This window comes from Chrysochloris asiatica, unplaced genomic scaffold (assembly GCF_000296735.1).
Source record: "Chrysochloris asiatica unplaced genomic scaffold, ChrAsi1.0 scaffold00076, whole genome shotgun sequence".
Taxonomy (NCBI): domain Eukaryota; kingdom Metazoa; phylum Chordata; class Mammalia; order Afrosoricida; family Chrysochloridae; genus Chrysochloris; species Chrysochloris asiatica.
In genome coordinates this window covers 13,289,664-13,306,979 of record NW_006408594.1, presented here as the reverse complement: position 1 = coordinate 13,306,979, position 17,316 = coordinate 13,289,664, and the positions used below count along the sequence as shown (strand labels likewise).

Below are 17,316 nucleotides of genomic sequence, written 5' to 3'. Positions count from 1 at the left end.
AGAAGGATATCATGTTTGGTAAGGTGGAAGGTCAGAGAAAAAGTTGAAGACCCCCCAATGAGATGGATTGGCCAAGTGGCAGCATCGATGGGCTCAAGCGTGGCAACAGTAATCAGGCTGGCCCAGGATCGGGCAGTGTTTTGTTCTTCTGTGCATAAGGTCACTATGAGTTGGTACCGACTGGATGGCACCTAACAACAACAAATATTCTCAAACAGTGTTACAAAATTACTTGTTTTTCATTGTGTGAAAAAATTATATAACTCCAGGCTGTTTTAAATTAAGGAAAGTGACCAAAAAGGCTCCCCCACCCCACCCCCAAATTTTAAATAATTATATTGCTTGCCAACTTTCTTTTTAATTAGGCTAGCACTTAACAGAAAGTTTTCTTAATTCCCTCTTTCACATTGGTTTATATTCTTATATAGTTGGTTTAATCTAATTCCTATAAAGTTGCATTGATGTAGAATCCCAGGATTTCTAAGGAAGTTAACAAAGGACATGCCTTTAACAGATCATGACAAAAATATTCCAGAAGCCAGATATGTTGCCTTGCTTTTGCTTGTTAAATGCCATCGAGTCAGTTTTGACCTGTATTGATCCTGTATATAGTTTTCCAAGTAGTCGCTGGTGTTTGAATCTCTAACCTTGTTCAGTGCTTATCCTATAGCATCAAACCAGTAATGAAGTCTTACTTTGTCCTAAATTATATGAAAACAAATGTATGAAAATATTGTATGGTTTTTATTTCGTATGGTTGTGTGCTGTGGAATCATTTCCAACTCATAACAACTGTATTTCTGAGGCTTTCTCCCATGGAGCAACCGATGGATTCAAACTGCTGACTTTGTGGTTTGCAGCCTAACTTGTAACGTACTATCCTACCAGGTTTCCTTTATGGAGTGTTGTTATTGTCAATTGCCTTTCCATCAGTTCCCACTCAGCAATCCTGTGTATGGTTTCCGAGGAGTGGCTGGTGAGTTTTTACCACTGACCTTGCGATTCAAACCGACCATGTGGTCCAGTGCTTATCCTACAGCACCACAGTATAGAATATTATTTTGGAAATCTAATCTTCGGAGCTCTGGTCGCGTAGTGGTTACGAATCGTGCTGCGAACCTCAAGGTCAGCAGTTTGAAATTACCAGCTGTTCTGCAGGAGAAAGATGAGGCTTTCTATTCCCATAAAGATTTATAGCCTCAGAAACCCTGTACAGGGTGGCTATGAGTTGGAACCGACTCCACGGCATGTAACCACCACCAATATTAGTTTAGCATTGCCACTGATTTATTAGGAAAACAGCAAATTTAAGTTTATATTAAGGATTATTTGTTGTTTCTGTGCTTCAGAGATCTGAATACCAATTTACTTAACATACTTTTTTTATTCACCTGCAATATATTCAGGGACTGGTGATACATAGGCAAGTAAAATACATTCCTTTTCCTCTAAAAGCGTACCTATGTAAAATCATGTGCTGATAGTATTGTCAATCCCTAAAACTATATTGACAAACCCTTTAGAAATAAGCGACGGAGCCACAAAGCAATGGTAGCTCTGCTTCAGGTCACTGCTTAAGGAGGAGGTGGTGATGCGTCTTTTGTTTCCTTGAGCAGGTGGCTACTTCATTGTTAAAGGAGTGGAAAAAGTTATTCTCATCCAAGAGCAGCTGTCTAAGAACAGGATCATTGTGGAAGCTGACCGCAAAGGGGCAGTAGGTGCCTCAGTCACCAGGTATGGACACAGATGTGGCCTTCTTCAGGAAAATCCGTAATTCCATAATGCCAGATGGCTGTCTTTTGAGACAGAGGTAGCCAGTTGCTTCTGCATGTAGTTCAATGCATGAATCAGTAATTATAGAGTGATTTCAGCCACGAATTTGTGAGACATCGTTTGAACATATATTTTCCTACACATAAGAGAGGGTTTCCAAAAATGCGTGAAAAAATTGTGTTAACTTTTCATTCCCTTTTTCTACGAACTTTTTGAAACGCAAGCTCTCTTGTATCTGGAGACTGTTGTACTGGACCTAATATCTTAGTGTTAGTTTTCAATACCAGCCTCTTTGGCATTTTTTTTTTTTTCCCTACATATTTATTTTTCTACAATAGCTTCCCTTATGCCAATTCTGGAACTTCTTTTCTCTCATATGTAAGTTGAAATTTGGAGGTCATTGAGCTTGGGAATAGGAAGACTTTTGGCAAAGATATCAGCATGTAAAGATTAATCTGGCACTGTGGATTTTTTCTTACTGAGGGAGAGGCATCTAACCATTGCTACTTATTTGGAGTCTTGGTGTGGTACAGTAGGATAAGCATTGGACTGCTTGCCACAGGTCAGTGGTTCAAACCCACCAGCACTATACAGGGTCACTGAGTCGGATTCAACTCAGCGGTAATACTAACAACATTGAGTCAGGTAATGGGCTTTACATGTGTCATTTAATTGTCACCACAGCCTTCCAAGATACGTGGCCTCATTTCTCTTCTACAGCCTGGAGCTCAGGGTCACATCCATTGTAACAGATCGCCTACATTTGAACCCAGATCTTTTCATTGTCTAGTCTGTGCCTTCCCACTGTTCATACATTTGGAGCTAAGGCCACTGGATTCGATTCCCAAGGCTGCTGTGGACTAGCTCTTGGACACTGAGGTGGGCAGTTGCTTAGCTTCTGTAAGCCTTTGTTTTCTCATCCATAATTTGGAAATGACACTTCAAAGTCTATTGTTATGTGGAAGATTAGCACTAATGGAAGTAAAATGAGTAACAGTGCACAGTATCATGGGCAGTCCTGTGTGTTACTGCAAAAACTGTGTTGATGCCATGTCTGACTGCCATAGACTTCACAAGGAGGAAGGAGAAGGAGAATCAAATTTAGTATCAGTCCAAAGCTGATTTGTAAGAAGCGGGTGGAGGTCACACATGCTTCCCCCTGCAATCTTCTTTATTCCGACACCAACCATCCCTCCCACAGTGCTCTCTGCTTTACCTCTGGGTTCAACAGCCCTTTGCAGTTGCCACACAGAACACATAACAATACTAAAGATTATAGGATTTTTAAGGGAAATGAACAGGATCAGAAAAACTCAGGATGCAGCCGTTTTCCAGTCAGGAGCACCTCTTCTCTGCCACTGCAGGCACACCTTGCTCTTGTCTTTGGTCTCTCAGTCATGTGGCCCCTCGGCCTCTGCCCTGTTCGGGTAAGTGTTACAAAGCTCCTTTAAATGTGCAAAGGGTACATTCTGCAGGCCAGCCTCCTGCCTGTAGGCACAGTTTTACTCAGTCCATGGGCCTAAATGCCTGCAGCTGCTGCTCCATGTTATGCCTCTGTCACTCACTGCCTCTGCTGTCGGGCCTTCTCTAGGTAGGGATCGCACACTCCACTCATGCTCTCCTGTTTTCATGGTCTTGTTTCTGAGATGGCTCCTTTTAAACCTGGTAGGGGCGGCAAAACGAACCACTCCCAGCCTCAAAGTCTTGTTTGCATAGTCCCACCCAGTCACTTGGTGGGAATTAAGAAGATACTGAGTAGAAAAGTCATATCAAGTAAATTCAAGGCACCACAGTTAACTATTATTGTTGATTAATTCTTTTTAATGTTTTTAACTCGTTAGGAATTTTACATATAACAGAGATCCCAGTAGATGGAGATCTCCTTAATGTCTTATCGTTAGTATACTGTGACATTTTGTCTTCACTTTATACCAAAACTCTGGATGTTTTATTGGATTTTGAATTTAATAACCATAATATGCAAATTCATGTCCTCATAGTTTTCCTTATTTTGCTTCTAGCTCATTTTGAGTTTTTTTCAAGTTATATAGAATTGATTATGAATACATGCCCCACACTGGATCAAACCAATACAGGTAGAAACAAGAGAAACAGATCAAATGAATTGCTGATTCTGGTGTGGTGTTGCAGGGTAGTGCACTGGGCTGCAAGGTCGGTTTGAACCACAAGGTGGGCAGTTCAAATCCACCAGCTGCTCCTTGGAAACCCTATAAAGGGTTGCTATGAGTTGTAACCAACTCAATGGTACTTAACAACAACAACTTACCCACAAAATTTTCACTGTACCCTCGAAGGTAAAGAAACATTTATAGTATTTGTAGAAGTTTGTGCAAGAGGAATGGGCTGCATCATTTAGAAAGCATTTATTAATTTATTAGAAAAGACCTTACTGATCTTTATTGCTCAGTCGAATCTTCTCAATTGATGATTGCATATTACTATCTTGAAACTCTCTTCTTAAATGAATAAGTAAAGGAGTGCTCTATCTGAAGTGCGAGTGTCGTTTAAACAGCCTGTGTTTCCTTGCAGTTCTACCCACGAGAAGAAAAGCAGAACCAATATGGCAGTGAAGCAGGGACGGTTTTACTTGAGGCATAACACACTGTCAGAAGATATCCCCATTGTAATCATATTCAAGGTAAGGTTCTCTATTGAAAATCATCGCTTCTTTCTCCGGTTTATTCCCAAATGTAATAGAAAGGTAATGGCAGAGCTAAGTAAGCAGTCAAATGTATAATGCAGGGGGCAGTACGGTGGCTCTAAAGGCTAATTAAGCATTGGACTGTGAAACCACAAGGTCAGCGGTTTGAGCCCACAAGGCCGCTCCTCGGGAGAAAGATGAGGCTGTGTGCTCCTGCTAAGATTGTAAAAGTCTCGGAAACTGTATACAGGGTTGCTGTGTGTCTGAGCCTACTTGATGGCACTTTACAACAAGAATACCAGGGTTCACATATTTTACAAAGTAGTAGGCTGTTTTTGAAATAGATGTACCATAAAACATTGCAAAGGTACAGTGGGGTTAGAGTGATGCATGAGCCCCCCGTGTGTCCTCTCCCCAGTCACAGTTAACCCACCAGAGACACTACTGTCTCTGTCCTCTGTGTCTCGAGCCCCTTTCTAGAGATCACCTATGTCTGTGCAGACATGCATATACATACGTAGTAGGCTTCTGTTCCGATTTTCTTTTCCATTTACATCCATTGCCCACTGTTTCATACTTACCCTTTTTTTTTTCTTTTGAATTATGAATCATCATGGAGATAGTGTTACACCATTATCTACAGAGAGACTGCATTCTTTTTAACAAACTGTCCCAGTTTTAACAAAGTGTGCTGTGCCTTATTTAACCAGTGAACTTACGTGTCTATTAGGGAACCGCTGTAATACCATGTTACCCAGGGGCAGGATATCTTAGGTTACGATCTCAGCAGTAGAGTTTCCAAGGTCAAAGAATCCAGACCAGGTTGGTGGTTGTTCTGATTAACACGAATCTGCCGTCTCTAACCGTTGTTTGTCTTGCTTTTCTTTGTTTCACTTTGTGAATTACTGGCTAAGAACCTGAAAGATCCTTTCCTAGAAAAGTAATGTTTAAATGGTGTACTTTGTTTAGATAATTGCATAGTGACTAGTTTAACTGGCTTTGAGACTTAAATACTATATATACACTCTGTGAACAGTTAAATTGTAGTGTTTGTCATTAAGCAAAACCGAAAAATAGTTGGTATATTGTTGTTGTTAAGTACCATCAAATAGGTTCCAACCCATAGCGATCCTGTATAGGGTTTCCAAGGAGTGGCTGGTGAGCTTGAACCGTAGACCTTGTGGTTCATATCGACCTTGCAGTCCAGCTCATTAACCCACAGCGCCACACAAGGACTCCAGTTGATATATAACAGCTGGTTATAAGATAAGTGGTGACAACTAGCTTAATACAAATTAAAAGTTTAGATTATTTGAGGAGATACTTAAGAATATTCCTGGGTACTTCAGGTAATCTTCTTGTAATTAAGTGCTGTTGAGTCAGTTAAACCCACCAGTCACTCCTTGGATATCCTATAGAGTAGCTGTGAGTCAGAGCTGACTCTGTGACTCTTGACAATAACAACAACATATGTGTGTGTGTGTATATATATATATATATATATATATATATATATATACTTAATGTATTGTGGTGGTGTTGCAATGAGAGCAAACAGTAAGAGATTCTTTGAGGTGGAACAAACAAAATTGGTTAAAAAAGAACAATCTGAGTGTGAGCATAAGCCTTAGAAGAGTAAGAAAGAAGATAGTGGACTTTGTAAAAGTTGTCATCAGTGTAGGTAACAAAAGGAGGGTGCTAGGCCTTGTAGGGGCCAGAGGGTATCCCTCTGTTCACAGATTTCAAATGCATGTCAACAAGTGACATTCAATTCAGGAAATACCTGTATTCTAAATGCAGCGGCAGGAAGAAGGAGGCTATTGTTAAGTACCATCACCATCGAGTCAGTTCATGTAGGAGGTTGTTGTTGTTGGAGGTTGTTGTTGTTGGAGGTTGTTGTTGTTGTTGGAGGTTGTTGTTGTTGTTGGAGGTTGTTGTTGTTGTTGGAGGTAGTAGGAATTAAAAAACATTTTTTTGGTAAGGCATAATGTGTTTTGGGGAATGCAGTGGCTCTGGAGGATAAACACTGGATTGGACCCACCAGCTGCTCTGTGGGAAACAGATGAGGTTATCTGCTCCCCCGAAGATAAACAGGGTTGCTGAGTCAGAACTGACGCGATGGCATTTCACAGCAACAGCAATGTGCTTCTAAAGTGAGATGGTATCATTTGTTTTCTTTTCGGAATAATAATAGTAACCCTAATAGTCCTAATAGCAGTACCATCATATTAACTGGTCTATCACATTCCTCCAAGGTTTTTATTTTCCAAACTGGAAGGAATCTTGGGTTTTCTTGTGATCCCACTGTACCCAAGTTAGTGTCTTGTGTACATGGTCAGTGAATAAAATACTTTTTCTGTGTAATATCGTATGGCCAGCAGAGGGCAGTATGTTCCCATGCATCGAAAGGAAAGGTTTTCCTAAGACCAGATATGATAATGGCACATTCAAATGACCTTATATCACTGATGTGGAAAATAACTAGACTTATGCATGCATTAAAACCAGTGCCCTTTTATTAAAGATTTTTTTCTAGGGGGCAGATGACATAAGTTTGGTGACACAGTCTCTGTCACAGTTGCTTTAATATTTGTGTTGTACATGTACACACATATACACTGGCATACTGTTTAGAATGGTACTACAAATGACTAATGCGAGAAGTCTGCAAAAAATTCATGGAGAAATGGAATGAAAGAGCATGAAATTTTTCCACGAACTTTTTGAAGCCCCCTGATTTATGTAACTACAATGATTGGGATTTCAAACTTCTTTTTCTTTTTCTGATTATAAAACAGTTGTACTGTAAAAATTTAGAAAACTACTGAAAAAATGTAACATTATTAAACGTATTTCCCAGACTTTTTTTTCTATGCCTTTTTAACATATACTTTGAGTTTTTATTATTTTAGTTTAACAATGAATTATGTGTAGATTTCTGTGCCTCAAACATCATTCTTTTTAGTGAGAGTGTGTGAAAATTGTACACGTACTGTGCAATTGACTGAACTGCTTTCACATAGCTGAGCATTGAGGTACCCTTTGAACCTTGCAGCGACTGTCCTAGTGCAGATACGTCTCTCTGCACGTTGGTGATTTCTTTGTGAGGATTAATTCCTAAAAATGCAATTATATTTTTCTTTTTTTGTTGTTTCTTGCAAATTTGGCATGTTACCAAATTTTTCTCCCCTATGTCTCTATTTAACTCTAGCCAGCAATATATGAGAATCACAATAAATCTTTTTAAATTTTTTTGTTTAAACAAATCAATGAAATATTTTGGTCATATTTAGTCACTTTTTTGGTCTCCACTTTTAACAAACTTGTGGGAACTTGTGTGTGCAGCCTAGAATGTGTTAGAGTAAGACTGACCTAGGTTGGCCCCCGGCTTCTGTACTTACTAGCTATGTGGCCTTGGGCAAATTTGAGTCTTGATTAGCTCATTTATAAAGTAAGAAATTGATCTCAGAGTTGTTGTGAAGAGTGCATGAGATAATGTATTTTGTGAAAATGTATCTGGAAACAGGATGGTCTTTCCCTTCTCTTAAGTCTGTTTACCCAGCTCATGTCCAAAGCCAGGGAAAATAAACCAGGGTACCAAAAAGTCACATCGTTTCTCTTTTTGTGTTGTGTGGCCCTAACACAGACTTTGACAGTCATTAGGACTTGATGGTTCTTGATTGTGACCAACAATTGGCTAAAAGTGCCAGAAACAGCAGGGCCCCCCGGATTCCATGCTGGGTCTGAATATGACGGATAAAGGTTTGAAGGCATAGATCAGCCTTATTTATGGACTTGACTCACTACAAAGGTTCTCCTACCCATGAATCTTCCCCACGTTGCATTTTGTATTCCCTGGTATTCAGCACTTGCACTAAGAGGGCCTCTGTAGTCTGAATGATTTTGTGGAGTAGAGGGTTCAATTTTAGGGGTGCTGAGCACTGATCTTTAAAGAGAATCCATTAAAAGGTTAGGAAACAGGCTTTCTGCAGTGACCTGCAGGGGCTGTTTTCAGTTTGACTTTAGTCTACATTAAAAGAGAACTAGAGGCTGTAAGAAATTCTCTCCTTTCCCCTCCTTTATTTCAACCTATTACCATTTGTGCATATTATTCTTTTCTGCCTTGTTAGTGTTCTTTCTTGTAGTTGTCTTTTAAAAGTCACACTTTTAGTCACCCTTGGTGGGTAGCAAAGGACTGACTTCATGCTCTGTAGAAGAGCACCTCCGCATTTATGCTTAGTGTTGTTGTTGAGTCCCAGACTTGGTGACTCTCACCCAAGCGTATTCTCTCTGCTGGTTTGTCATACGTTATTGCAGAGCGTTCACCTGGACTTACTACTGAGGTGGGATGGTTCCAGACAGCTTCAGATCGAGCTAGTTTTCAGATGTCTAACTTGTTTCCATAAAATAAAGTGGTTGGACATCTTGCTGTCGTTTCCATGGCAGTCCATCATTTATTTGTCGCTGTGACTCCTGAAGGCTAAATAGCCATAAAGGCAGAGTCTGGTCTTTGGAGCTGGAGTGCATCAAACAGTCTTTCAGTGACCTGGGACAGAAACAGCGGAGTACTCTTGGAGCTCTGCACATATGGTGGGATTTCTGTGCAGAAAGGGTAGCTTTGCTTCCTAGCTGAGAAATATTTGGGGTGTCGAAGCAGTCTGTGTATATTCTAAAATGGCCTGCAATGATAACATCCTGACTTAGTTTCAGCAGTGCTGCACCTTGATGTGGTCATCTAGGGCCTCATCAGGAAGGAATGTTTTCCCTTATTTTTATTAACCATCAGAATAAGCAATTAAGAATGTCATTTTACATAATTTGGGTGCTTGTTTTGGTATCCTCCAGAGAGATCTGCTTTAGTGTTTGGTCTTCTGGAAATGAAACATTGGTTAAAATTTTTTTTATATTAAAGATTTTAGTAAAAGGTTATGGATTCTTCTGCAAAGTAGTTGATTTTTTTTTTTCCATAAATTTTTGTTTCTCCTAAAACCCATATAACATTATTTTGAGAGATTAAAAAGTGAAAATTAACTTTTCCTTTGGTAGCTTTTCACAGAGAAAAAGTATGTTTTGATACTTGGGCTTGGAAGGCCAAAAAGGAATATAGATAGTTCTGTGCATATGCTGGAGTCCTGGTTTGGTGTTGCAGGATAATGCATTGGACTACAAGGCCACTTGAGTCATAAGATTGGAGGTTCAAACCTACTAGCTGCTCCTCGGAAACCCTATAAAGATTGCTATGAGTCAACCAATTCTGCAGCACTAAACAACAATGTATGTGCCACCACCCTTCAAGCTGATATGACTCAGAGTATATAACCTAAGAATTATCCAGTTTTTTGTTTGTATAAGAATTAGAACTTTTAATTTTTTAGGGTTGCTATGAAAGGAGTCCTGGTGTGGCACTATAGGATAAGCACTAGACTACAAGGTCAGTTTGAACCACAGGGTTGGTAGTGCAAACTCACCAGCCGCTTCTCATGGTTTGCTGACCTTATGATTCAAACTGACCTTGAGGTCGAGTGCTTATCCTACGGTGCCACACGGGAGTTTATTTCTGGTATCCATTTGAAGATTTAAAAAGGCAGCTTGAGAAGACAAAGTTTTAAAAGATGATGGAAGGAATACACAGAGTCTCTGTACCAAAAAGGATTGGTCATCATTCAACAATTTAAGAGGCAGCATAAGATCAAGAACCAGTAGCACTGAAGGAACAAATCCAAGATGCACTGAAGAACGAAGTGAAAATAGGGTCTCCAGGAATTTTTGGAATACCAACTGAGATGTTTCAGCAAGCAAATGCAACACTGTAATTGTTCATTTGTTTGTGTAAAGAAATTTGGACGATAGCTGCCTAGCCAACCTACTGGAAAGACATCCGTATTTGTGCCCGTGCCTAAGAAAGATGAGTCAACACATTGCAGAAATTATCTTGTAATGTCAACAATATCACTAATACCACATGCGAGTAAAATTTTGCTGAAGATAATTTACAAATGGTACATCATTTCATTGACAGAAGTTCAAGCCAGATTCAGAAGAGAATGGAGAATGTGGAATGAGGTGTAGCAATTCTGATGCCAGATTGATCTTGGTTGAAAGCAGAAAATACCAGAAAAATGTTTACTTGTATTTCATTAGTCAGTGCAACATATGCAGAGGCGTTCAACCAGGTGGATCATAACAAATTAGGGATAGCATTGCAGAGAATGAGAATCCTAGAGCATTTAATTGTGCTTAAAGTACATAGACTGAGAGACAGTCATTCCAACAGAACAAAGCAATACTACTGGTTTCAAATCAGAAAAGATGTGTGGGCCAGAGTTATATCCTTTCACCATGTTTAATTCAGTCTGTATACTGAGCAAATAATCTAGAAACTGGATTACATGAAGAAGAACGAGGCATCAGGGTTGGAGGAAGACTCGATTACAACCTGAGATATGCAGATGACAATCTTTGCTTGCTGAGAGTGAAAAGTCCCTAAGCGCTTGATGATGAAGACCTAAGTCTGTAGCCTTCAGTATGGAGTACATCTCAACATAAAGAACACAGATAGCCTCACCACTGGACCTAAATAGATAACATCATGATAAACAAAGGAAAGATTGAAATTGTCATGGATTTCGTTTTACTTCCATGCCACGGAAGCCGCTGTCAAGAAATCAAATGACACATTGCATTGTGCCAATCTACTGAAAAAGATCTCTCTAAACTTAAAAAGTATGGATGTCACTTTGAGAACCTGACCCAAACCATGGTGTTTTCAATTGCCTCATGCATTTGAAAGCTGGACAGTGAGCAAGGACGACCAGAAAAACTTGATGCATTTGAAACAGGTGTGGCAGAGTATATTGATCATAATAGGAACTTTTAGAAGAACGAACCAAAACTATCTTGAAGAAGTACATCCAGAATGCTCTTTAGAAGCAAGGTTGGCAAGACTTTGTCTCAGATACTTTGGACATATCATCAGGAGGGACCTGGAGTCCTGGACCTCCAGTCCCTGGAGAAGGACATCACGCTTGGTAAAGTGGAGGGTCAGTGAAAATAGCGGGAGTCTCCTCCCTCCCCAGAAAGAAGAATGGACACAGTGGCAGCAACAATTCAAGCCTAACAATTGTGAGGGTGGTCCAGGACCACCCAGTGTTTCACTGTGCTGTAGATAGGTGCCCCTGACAACAACCACCACAATCAATCATATCAAAGTAGAGATTAAAAAACGGAAAAATAAAAGATTACAGAGATTGCATCCTAAGAACTTCTTTATTCTTTCACTCAACAATTTTTTTTTAACAAAGCGTGTTATACTCTTTGAGTTAACTAAATTTAATTTCAAAAGTTGGGTGTCTTAGCTATGTGTTTTCTGTAACACATTGCCCCAAAATGTAGGGCCTTAAAACGACAGGCTTTTACTGAATTCTAGCACCTATTGATCAGGCATTTGGGAGTAGCTTAGCTGAGGGGTTCTGGCTCCGGATGTCTCCTGAGTCAGGTTGTTGGCCAGGGCTGCAGTCATCCAAAGGCTCGACAGGGGCTGAAGGACCTGCTTCCCAGACAGCTCACCAGCCTGGAAGTGGGCAGAAAGCCAGCGGCTTCCGTTCTTCAGTGTGTGAACCTCTCCATAGACTGCTCGAGTGGCCTCCTGCCACGGCAGCTAGCGCGCACAGAGCCAGAGAGCAGGCAGGAAGCTGGCGTGTCTTCTCTGACTGACTTTCTACATTGTAGGCTGTCACTTTGGTCTTTTTCTTACAGAAGTGAGTTGTTCAATATAGCCCATTCTCAAGGGATGCTGTGGGTGGATTGGGGTGATCGACTTCCTTTGAAGGGAGTGCCACAGAATTGGTGGACAGATTTTAAACCACCACAGTTGGTCTGAGAGGTGATATAACATGTACACATCCTCCATGAACGTTTCAAACATTTCAGTAAATTTACACTGAGCCTGAAGTGTCCAAATACAGATCACTGAAATTGAAATGGAGACGGTGAGAATTTTGCTCTGGAAGGGACTCAGTTTTGACCTCTCATTAGACAGAAGAAAAAATCAAGGTAGAAGGGTTGTGTGACAGTTGTAGTTGTTAAGTCCTGTGCCTGTTACTGATGTTATGTTGGAACAGTACCCCAGATCGCCTGACTTTTAACAGTGCTCTTTTTGATGTATTCACAATACTGTTCTTGATGTTTTGCATTGGTATTTGGGATTAGATTTCTGTGTGTGTGTAGAACAGAACTAGAACATCAAAGCCGGAGTAGACAAATATCCTCGTTTTACTTTATTTATATTGCTAAACGAAGAATTTTAATGCAAACATAACATTCCCCCTCACTTCTAAGAAGCGGATTATTACTCTGCCAGCAGAGGGTTAGTGAGATGTGCTCTATTTCTTGATGTGGCAGAATTCCTGGCAAATGTATGCAGGAGCCAACCTTCATGTCACTCCTGCCACCATGACACATTTAAGTGAAGTGAGCTTCTCAAACCTGCTAAAAGTGTGTCTTAGTTTTAACTTCTCTGTACAAACCTGCAGACAATACTATCTCTAGGGTAGTGAGGTGAGGCAAAACGTTCTATAGGAAAATCACTGTTAGCTTGAATATGAGTGGTTTGAATTTTCTCAGAAGAATTAGTCTTTTGACAAACTAATGGGGCTTCTGTTTGTCTTCTGCCCTTTGGCTGGTTTTCTTGGTTAGGTTGCCTTTGTAATTTCGGCTTGTCGTCTCCACTGTACCTCTTGGTACAGGATGATGCTTCTAGGATATTTGAAAATTTTAAAGATGGCACACATAAAAAAGTGCTGAGAATGTTTGTTTTGCTCTCCCTAATCAAAATGTCTGTTTCAGGTTCTTGTGCCAGATGGCTTGGTTTCTGAGAGAAGAGCTAGCGTTTGCTTAGAAGTAATACCCACAAACAATGCCAGATTAGCATAAGCAAATGTCAGCCAGCGAACACAAAGCCAACACTCTCTCTGCCTTTTCTCTCCTTCCTAGGCCATGGGTGTGGAGAGTGACCAGGAGATTGTGCAGATGATTGGAACAGAGGAGCACGTGATGGCTGCCTTTGGACCCAGTTTGGAGGAGTGCCAGAAAGCTCAGATTTTCACACAGATGCAGGTGTGGCCTTTACCCTTGTCCCTTGGGTGCAGTGGAACGAGAGATTCCATGCTGCTCCTCTATCAGTCATCAGATACAGTGGCTCTGGGGTGCATGTTTGGGAGAGGTGCTGGGGAGGTTGGGGAAGCAGCAGGGAAGCCTCACTGACGGGTCTGCTTGAGAACTAGAGGAAGGTGTTTTCCTAGAAAAATGATCACCCGATGGTGTCTAGCTTAGAAGGAGGGTATGGGGCCAAGAGGGCTTTGTTCTGATAAAATAGCAAGAGCTATTTTCCTTATTCGCCTAAGTGACCAGCCACTGCCATTGAGTCAGTTCTGACTCATAGTGACATTGGGTTAGGGTCTCCGTGGCTGCAAATCTTTACAGGTGCAGACACCTTCATATTTCTCCCACAAAGCCACTGTGAGGTTAGCAGTCCAGTGCTTATCTCACAGCACCACTAGGGCTCCTCCCCTGAGTGACAATTTTTTTGTACGTCTATAGCAACTCTTACTCCTGGTGTGGCACTTCAGGTTAATGAGCTGGATTGCAAAGTAGGCTTGAACTGCAAGGTGGGTGGTTCAGGCTCACCAGCCGGTCCTCAGAAACCCTGTACAGTGTCGCTATGGGTTGGAACCAACTTGACGGCTCTTAACAACAACAACATAGCAACTTTCGTAGAATTCTTTTTTTTTTGTTCCTCCACAATGTATTTCTCCTTAATATGCTTTGTCATTCTCTTTTTCTAATTGCTGTAGGCATCTGACTGTGTGGGGTCACTGTCTCCTTTCCTGAATGCCTAGTGTTACTGCCAGCAGTAAAGGGCCTATACAGCATTCATTGACTTGTGTAGGCACCTCTGGTTGGAACCTGGGAATTGTAGGACGGAGACTGAAAGATGAAGCTAGGAGCAATGCCATAAGTAAAATTGCACTGCCTTCCTCACCAGATAGGGAGCCCAGCTGACATACTCAGAAAATTTAGCCCATGTCTGTGACGTACTCTGCTAAGATTCCTACTTGGTACAGTCCATCTCCAATTACTAATGGATGCTGCCAGCTGTTTCTCCACATTTTCCATTGTGCCCCATCAGCAAATGAAGGTCCTGAAAGTTTTACTCCATCCATGTCATCTTGGTCAACTTTACTTTGAGGAGGCAGCTCTTCCCCATTCATATTCTGAGTACCTTCCAACCTGAGGAGCTCATCTTTTGGCACTATATCTGACAATATTCTGCTGCTTTCCATAAGGTGTTCCTTGGCTAAGCATTCATAAGTAGTTTGCAGCTCCTTCTTGCTAGTCATTTCTAGTCTGGAAGCTCAATTGAAACCTGTCTATCATGGGTGACCCTTGTTTTTGTTATTAGGTGCCATTGAGTTGCTACCGACTCATAGCAACCTTATACACAGCAGAACGAAACAGTCGTGACCCTGCTAGTGTTTAAAATACCGGTGACAATAGCTTCCAGCACCACAGTAACATGCATGCTACCACACTATGACAAAATGACAGGCAAGTGGTAGCATTGTCCATTAGAGAGATGCAAATCAGAAGTATAATGAGATAATATCTCTTCCGGACAATAATGGCACTAATGTAAAAATCAACATCAAAATAACAAAGGTTGTGGGGAGACTGGAACATTCAAACGCTTCTTACTAATGGGAATGTATGATAGTACGGCCACTATGGAACACAGAGTGGTGCTTCCTTCAGAAGCTAGAGATAGAAGTTCCATGTGACCCAGCCATCCCACTCCTAGCTATATACTCTAAAGAAATGAAAGCCATGACATGAATGAATATACTCACACACGTGTTTATTGTAGCGTTGTTCCTAATAGCCAAAAGTTGGAAACCATCTAAGTGCCCATCAACAGATGAATGGAAAACAAACTTTGCTACATACATACAATAGAGTACTATGCAAAGATAAAGAACTAACAGTGAACTAAGGAAATATCCCAGAACACAGATGAATTTGGAGGATTTTATACTGAGTGACAGAAGTCGGTCAGAAAGAACAACTATTGTATAAGGCCACTATTATTTAAAAAAAAAGACTATTATAAAGAAAAGGTGTATCCACAGGGAGGGCATGAAGTTCCTAGGCTAAAAGGCAAAGGATCATAGACTCAGGAACACTAGGTCAGTTGACATAATAGAGTTTATAAAGACAATGTTCTGCATCCTACTTTGTTGTCTGTGTCTTAAAAACGTGTGAGTGGCCGTCTGTGTACAGCTATTGATCTCTACTCATCTAGAGCAAAGGAGGCTGAAGAAACGCAAAGACTCAAGGAAGCAGTTAGTTGAAAAGACTAAGTATGAACCACAACCTTCCCGATCCGAGACTGGAAGAACTAAACAGTGCCCTGATACTAATAATAGAACATTCTGACTAGGATCGCAACAAAGGATCACAAACAGATTGGTGGGAAAATGTTGAAGAAATAATCAATTATTTCTTCTTACTGTTCTGACAGAAGCTGGAGAAACCCAAAACTATGGCCATAAGACCTAGAACTGAAGCCATTCTCAGACACCTTTCAACCAAATGATACACAGGCCCATAAAGCATAAACAGGAACATCCAAGAGGAACATGTTCTGTAGAACAGTCAAGTTATACAAGCACAAATGAACTTTGTCCCAAAGCAAAAATGAGAAGTCAGGCAGAGGTAGAAAATCTTCATGAAAAGAGATGTGAGAACCCAGGGTGGAAATGAAGATGGTGCTGGTGCATTGAGGGAAATTCTAACAGTGTTACAGAAAACTTTATGGTCCAACTATAAATGAAATGGAATGCATAAACATCGATATCTCAGGCATTAGTGAGCTGAAATGGACTGCTACTGACAAACCACATGGTTTACAATGCCAGGAATGATAAATTGAAGATAAATGGTGTTGCATTCATCGTTAAAAAAAACATATCCAGATCAGTCATGAGTTACAGTGCTGTCTGTGATAGGTTAATATCCATGCACCTACAGGGAAGCCCAGTTAATACCACTATTATTCAAATTTATATACCAACCACTAAAGCTAGTGAGGATGAAATAGAAGAATTCTACCAACATCTTCAATCTGAAATTGATCAAACATGCAATCAAGATGTATTGATTGTTACTGGTGATTGGGATACAAAGGTTGGGAGCAAAGAGGAAGGATCAGTAGTTGGAAAATATGGCCTTGGTGATAGAAATGATGCTGGAGATCGCAAAATAGAATTCTGAAAAATCAGTGATTTATTCATTTCAAATATCTTCTTTAGACAGCATAAGAGACAATTATACATATGGACCTCACCAGATGGAATACACAGAAATCGACTACATCTGCAGAGAGAGACGATGGAAACGTTCCCTATCATCAGTCATAAGGCCAGGGGCAGACTGTGGAACAGACCATCAATTACTACAAATTCAAACTGAAGCTGAAGAAAATGAAAACAAGTAAACGAGAGTCAAACTATGACCTTGAATATATCCAACCTGATTTAGAGATCATCTGAAGAACAGATTTGATACATTAAACACTAAAGACCTCAAACCAGAAGAGTTGTAGGATGACATCAAGAATATCATACACGAAGAAAGCAAAAAGTCATTAAGATGACAAGAAAGAAGGAAAAGGTCAAAATGGATGTCAGAGTGAAATTAGTCAGTCACAAAAAGAGAAATACTGCATAGGACCACTACTGTAAAAGACTAAGAAAAAGAAACCATACTAAAGGGGGGTAGGGGGACTTCTTTGTTGATTGCTGAGAAGTTGGTGGTGGGTGAGGGGA

General features: G+C 40.6%; 1 protein-coding gene across 1 annotated transcript in view; it reads left to right on the top strand.

Moving 5' to 3' along the window:
- Window positions 1-17,316, top strand: part of POLR3B (polymerase (RNA) III (DNA directed) polypeptide B) — a 184,867-nt gene that overhangs the window by 29,964 nt on the left and 137,587 nt on the right. The window contains exons 8-10 of the mRNA XM_006865254.1: window positions 1,617-1,734; window positions 4,324-4,432; window positions 13,427-13,549. Of these exons, the coding sequence (XP_006865316.1) occupies window positions 1,617-1,734; window positions 4,324-4,432; window positions 13,427-13,549 (350 nt within the window). The remainder of the gene's footprint in view (window positions 1-1,616; window positions 1,735-4,323; window positions 4,433-13,426; window positions 13,550-17,316) is intronic.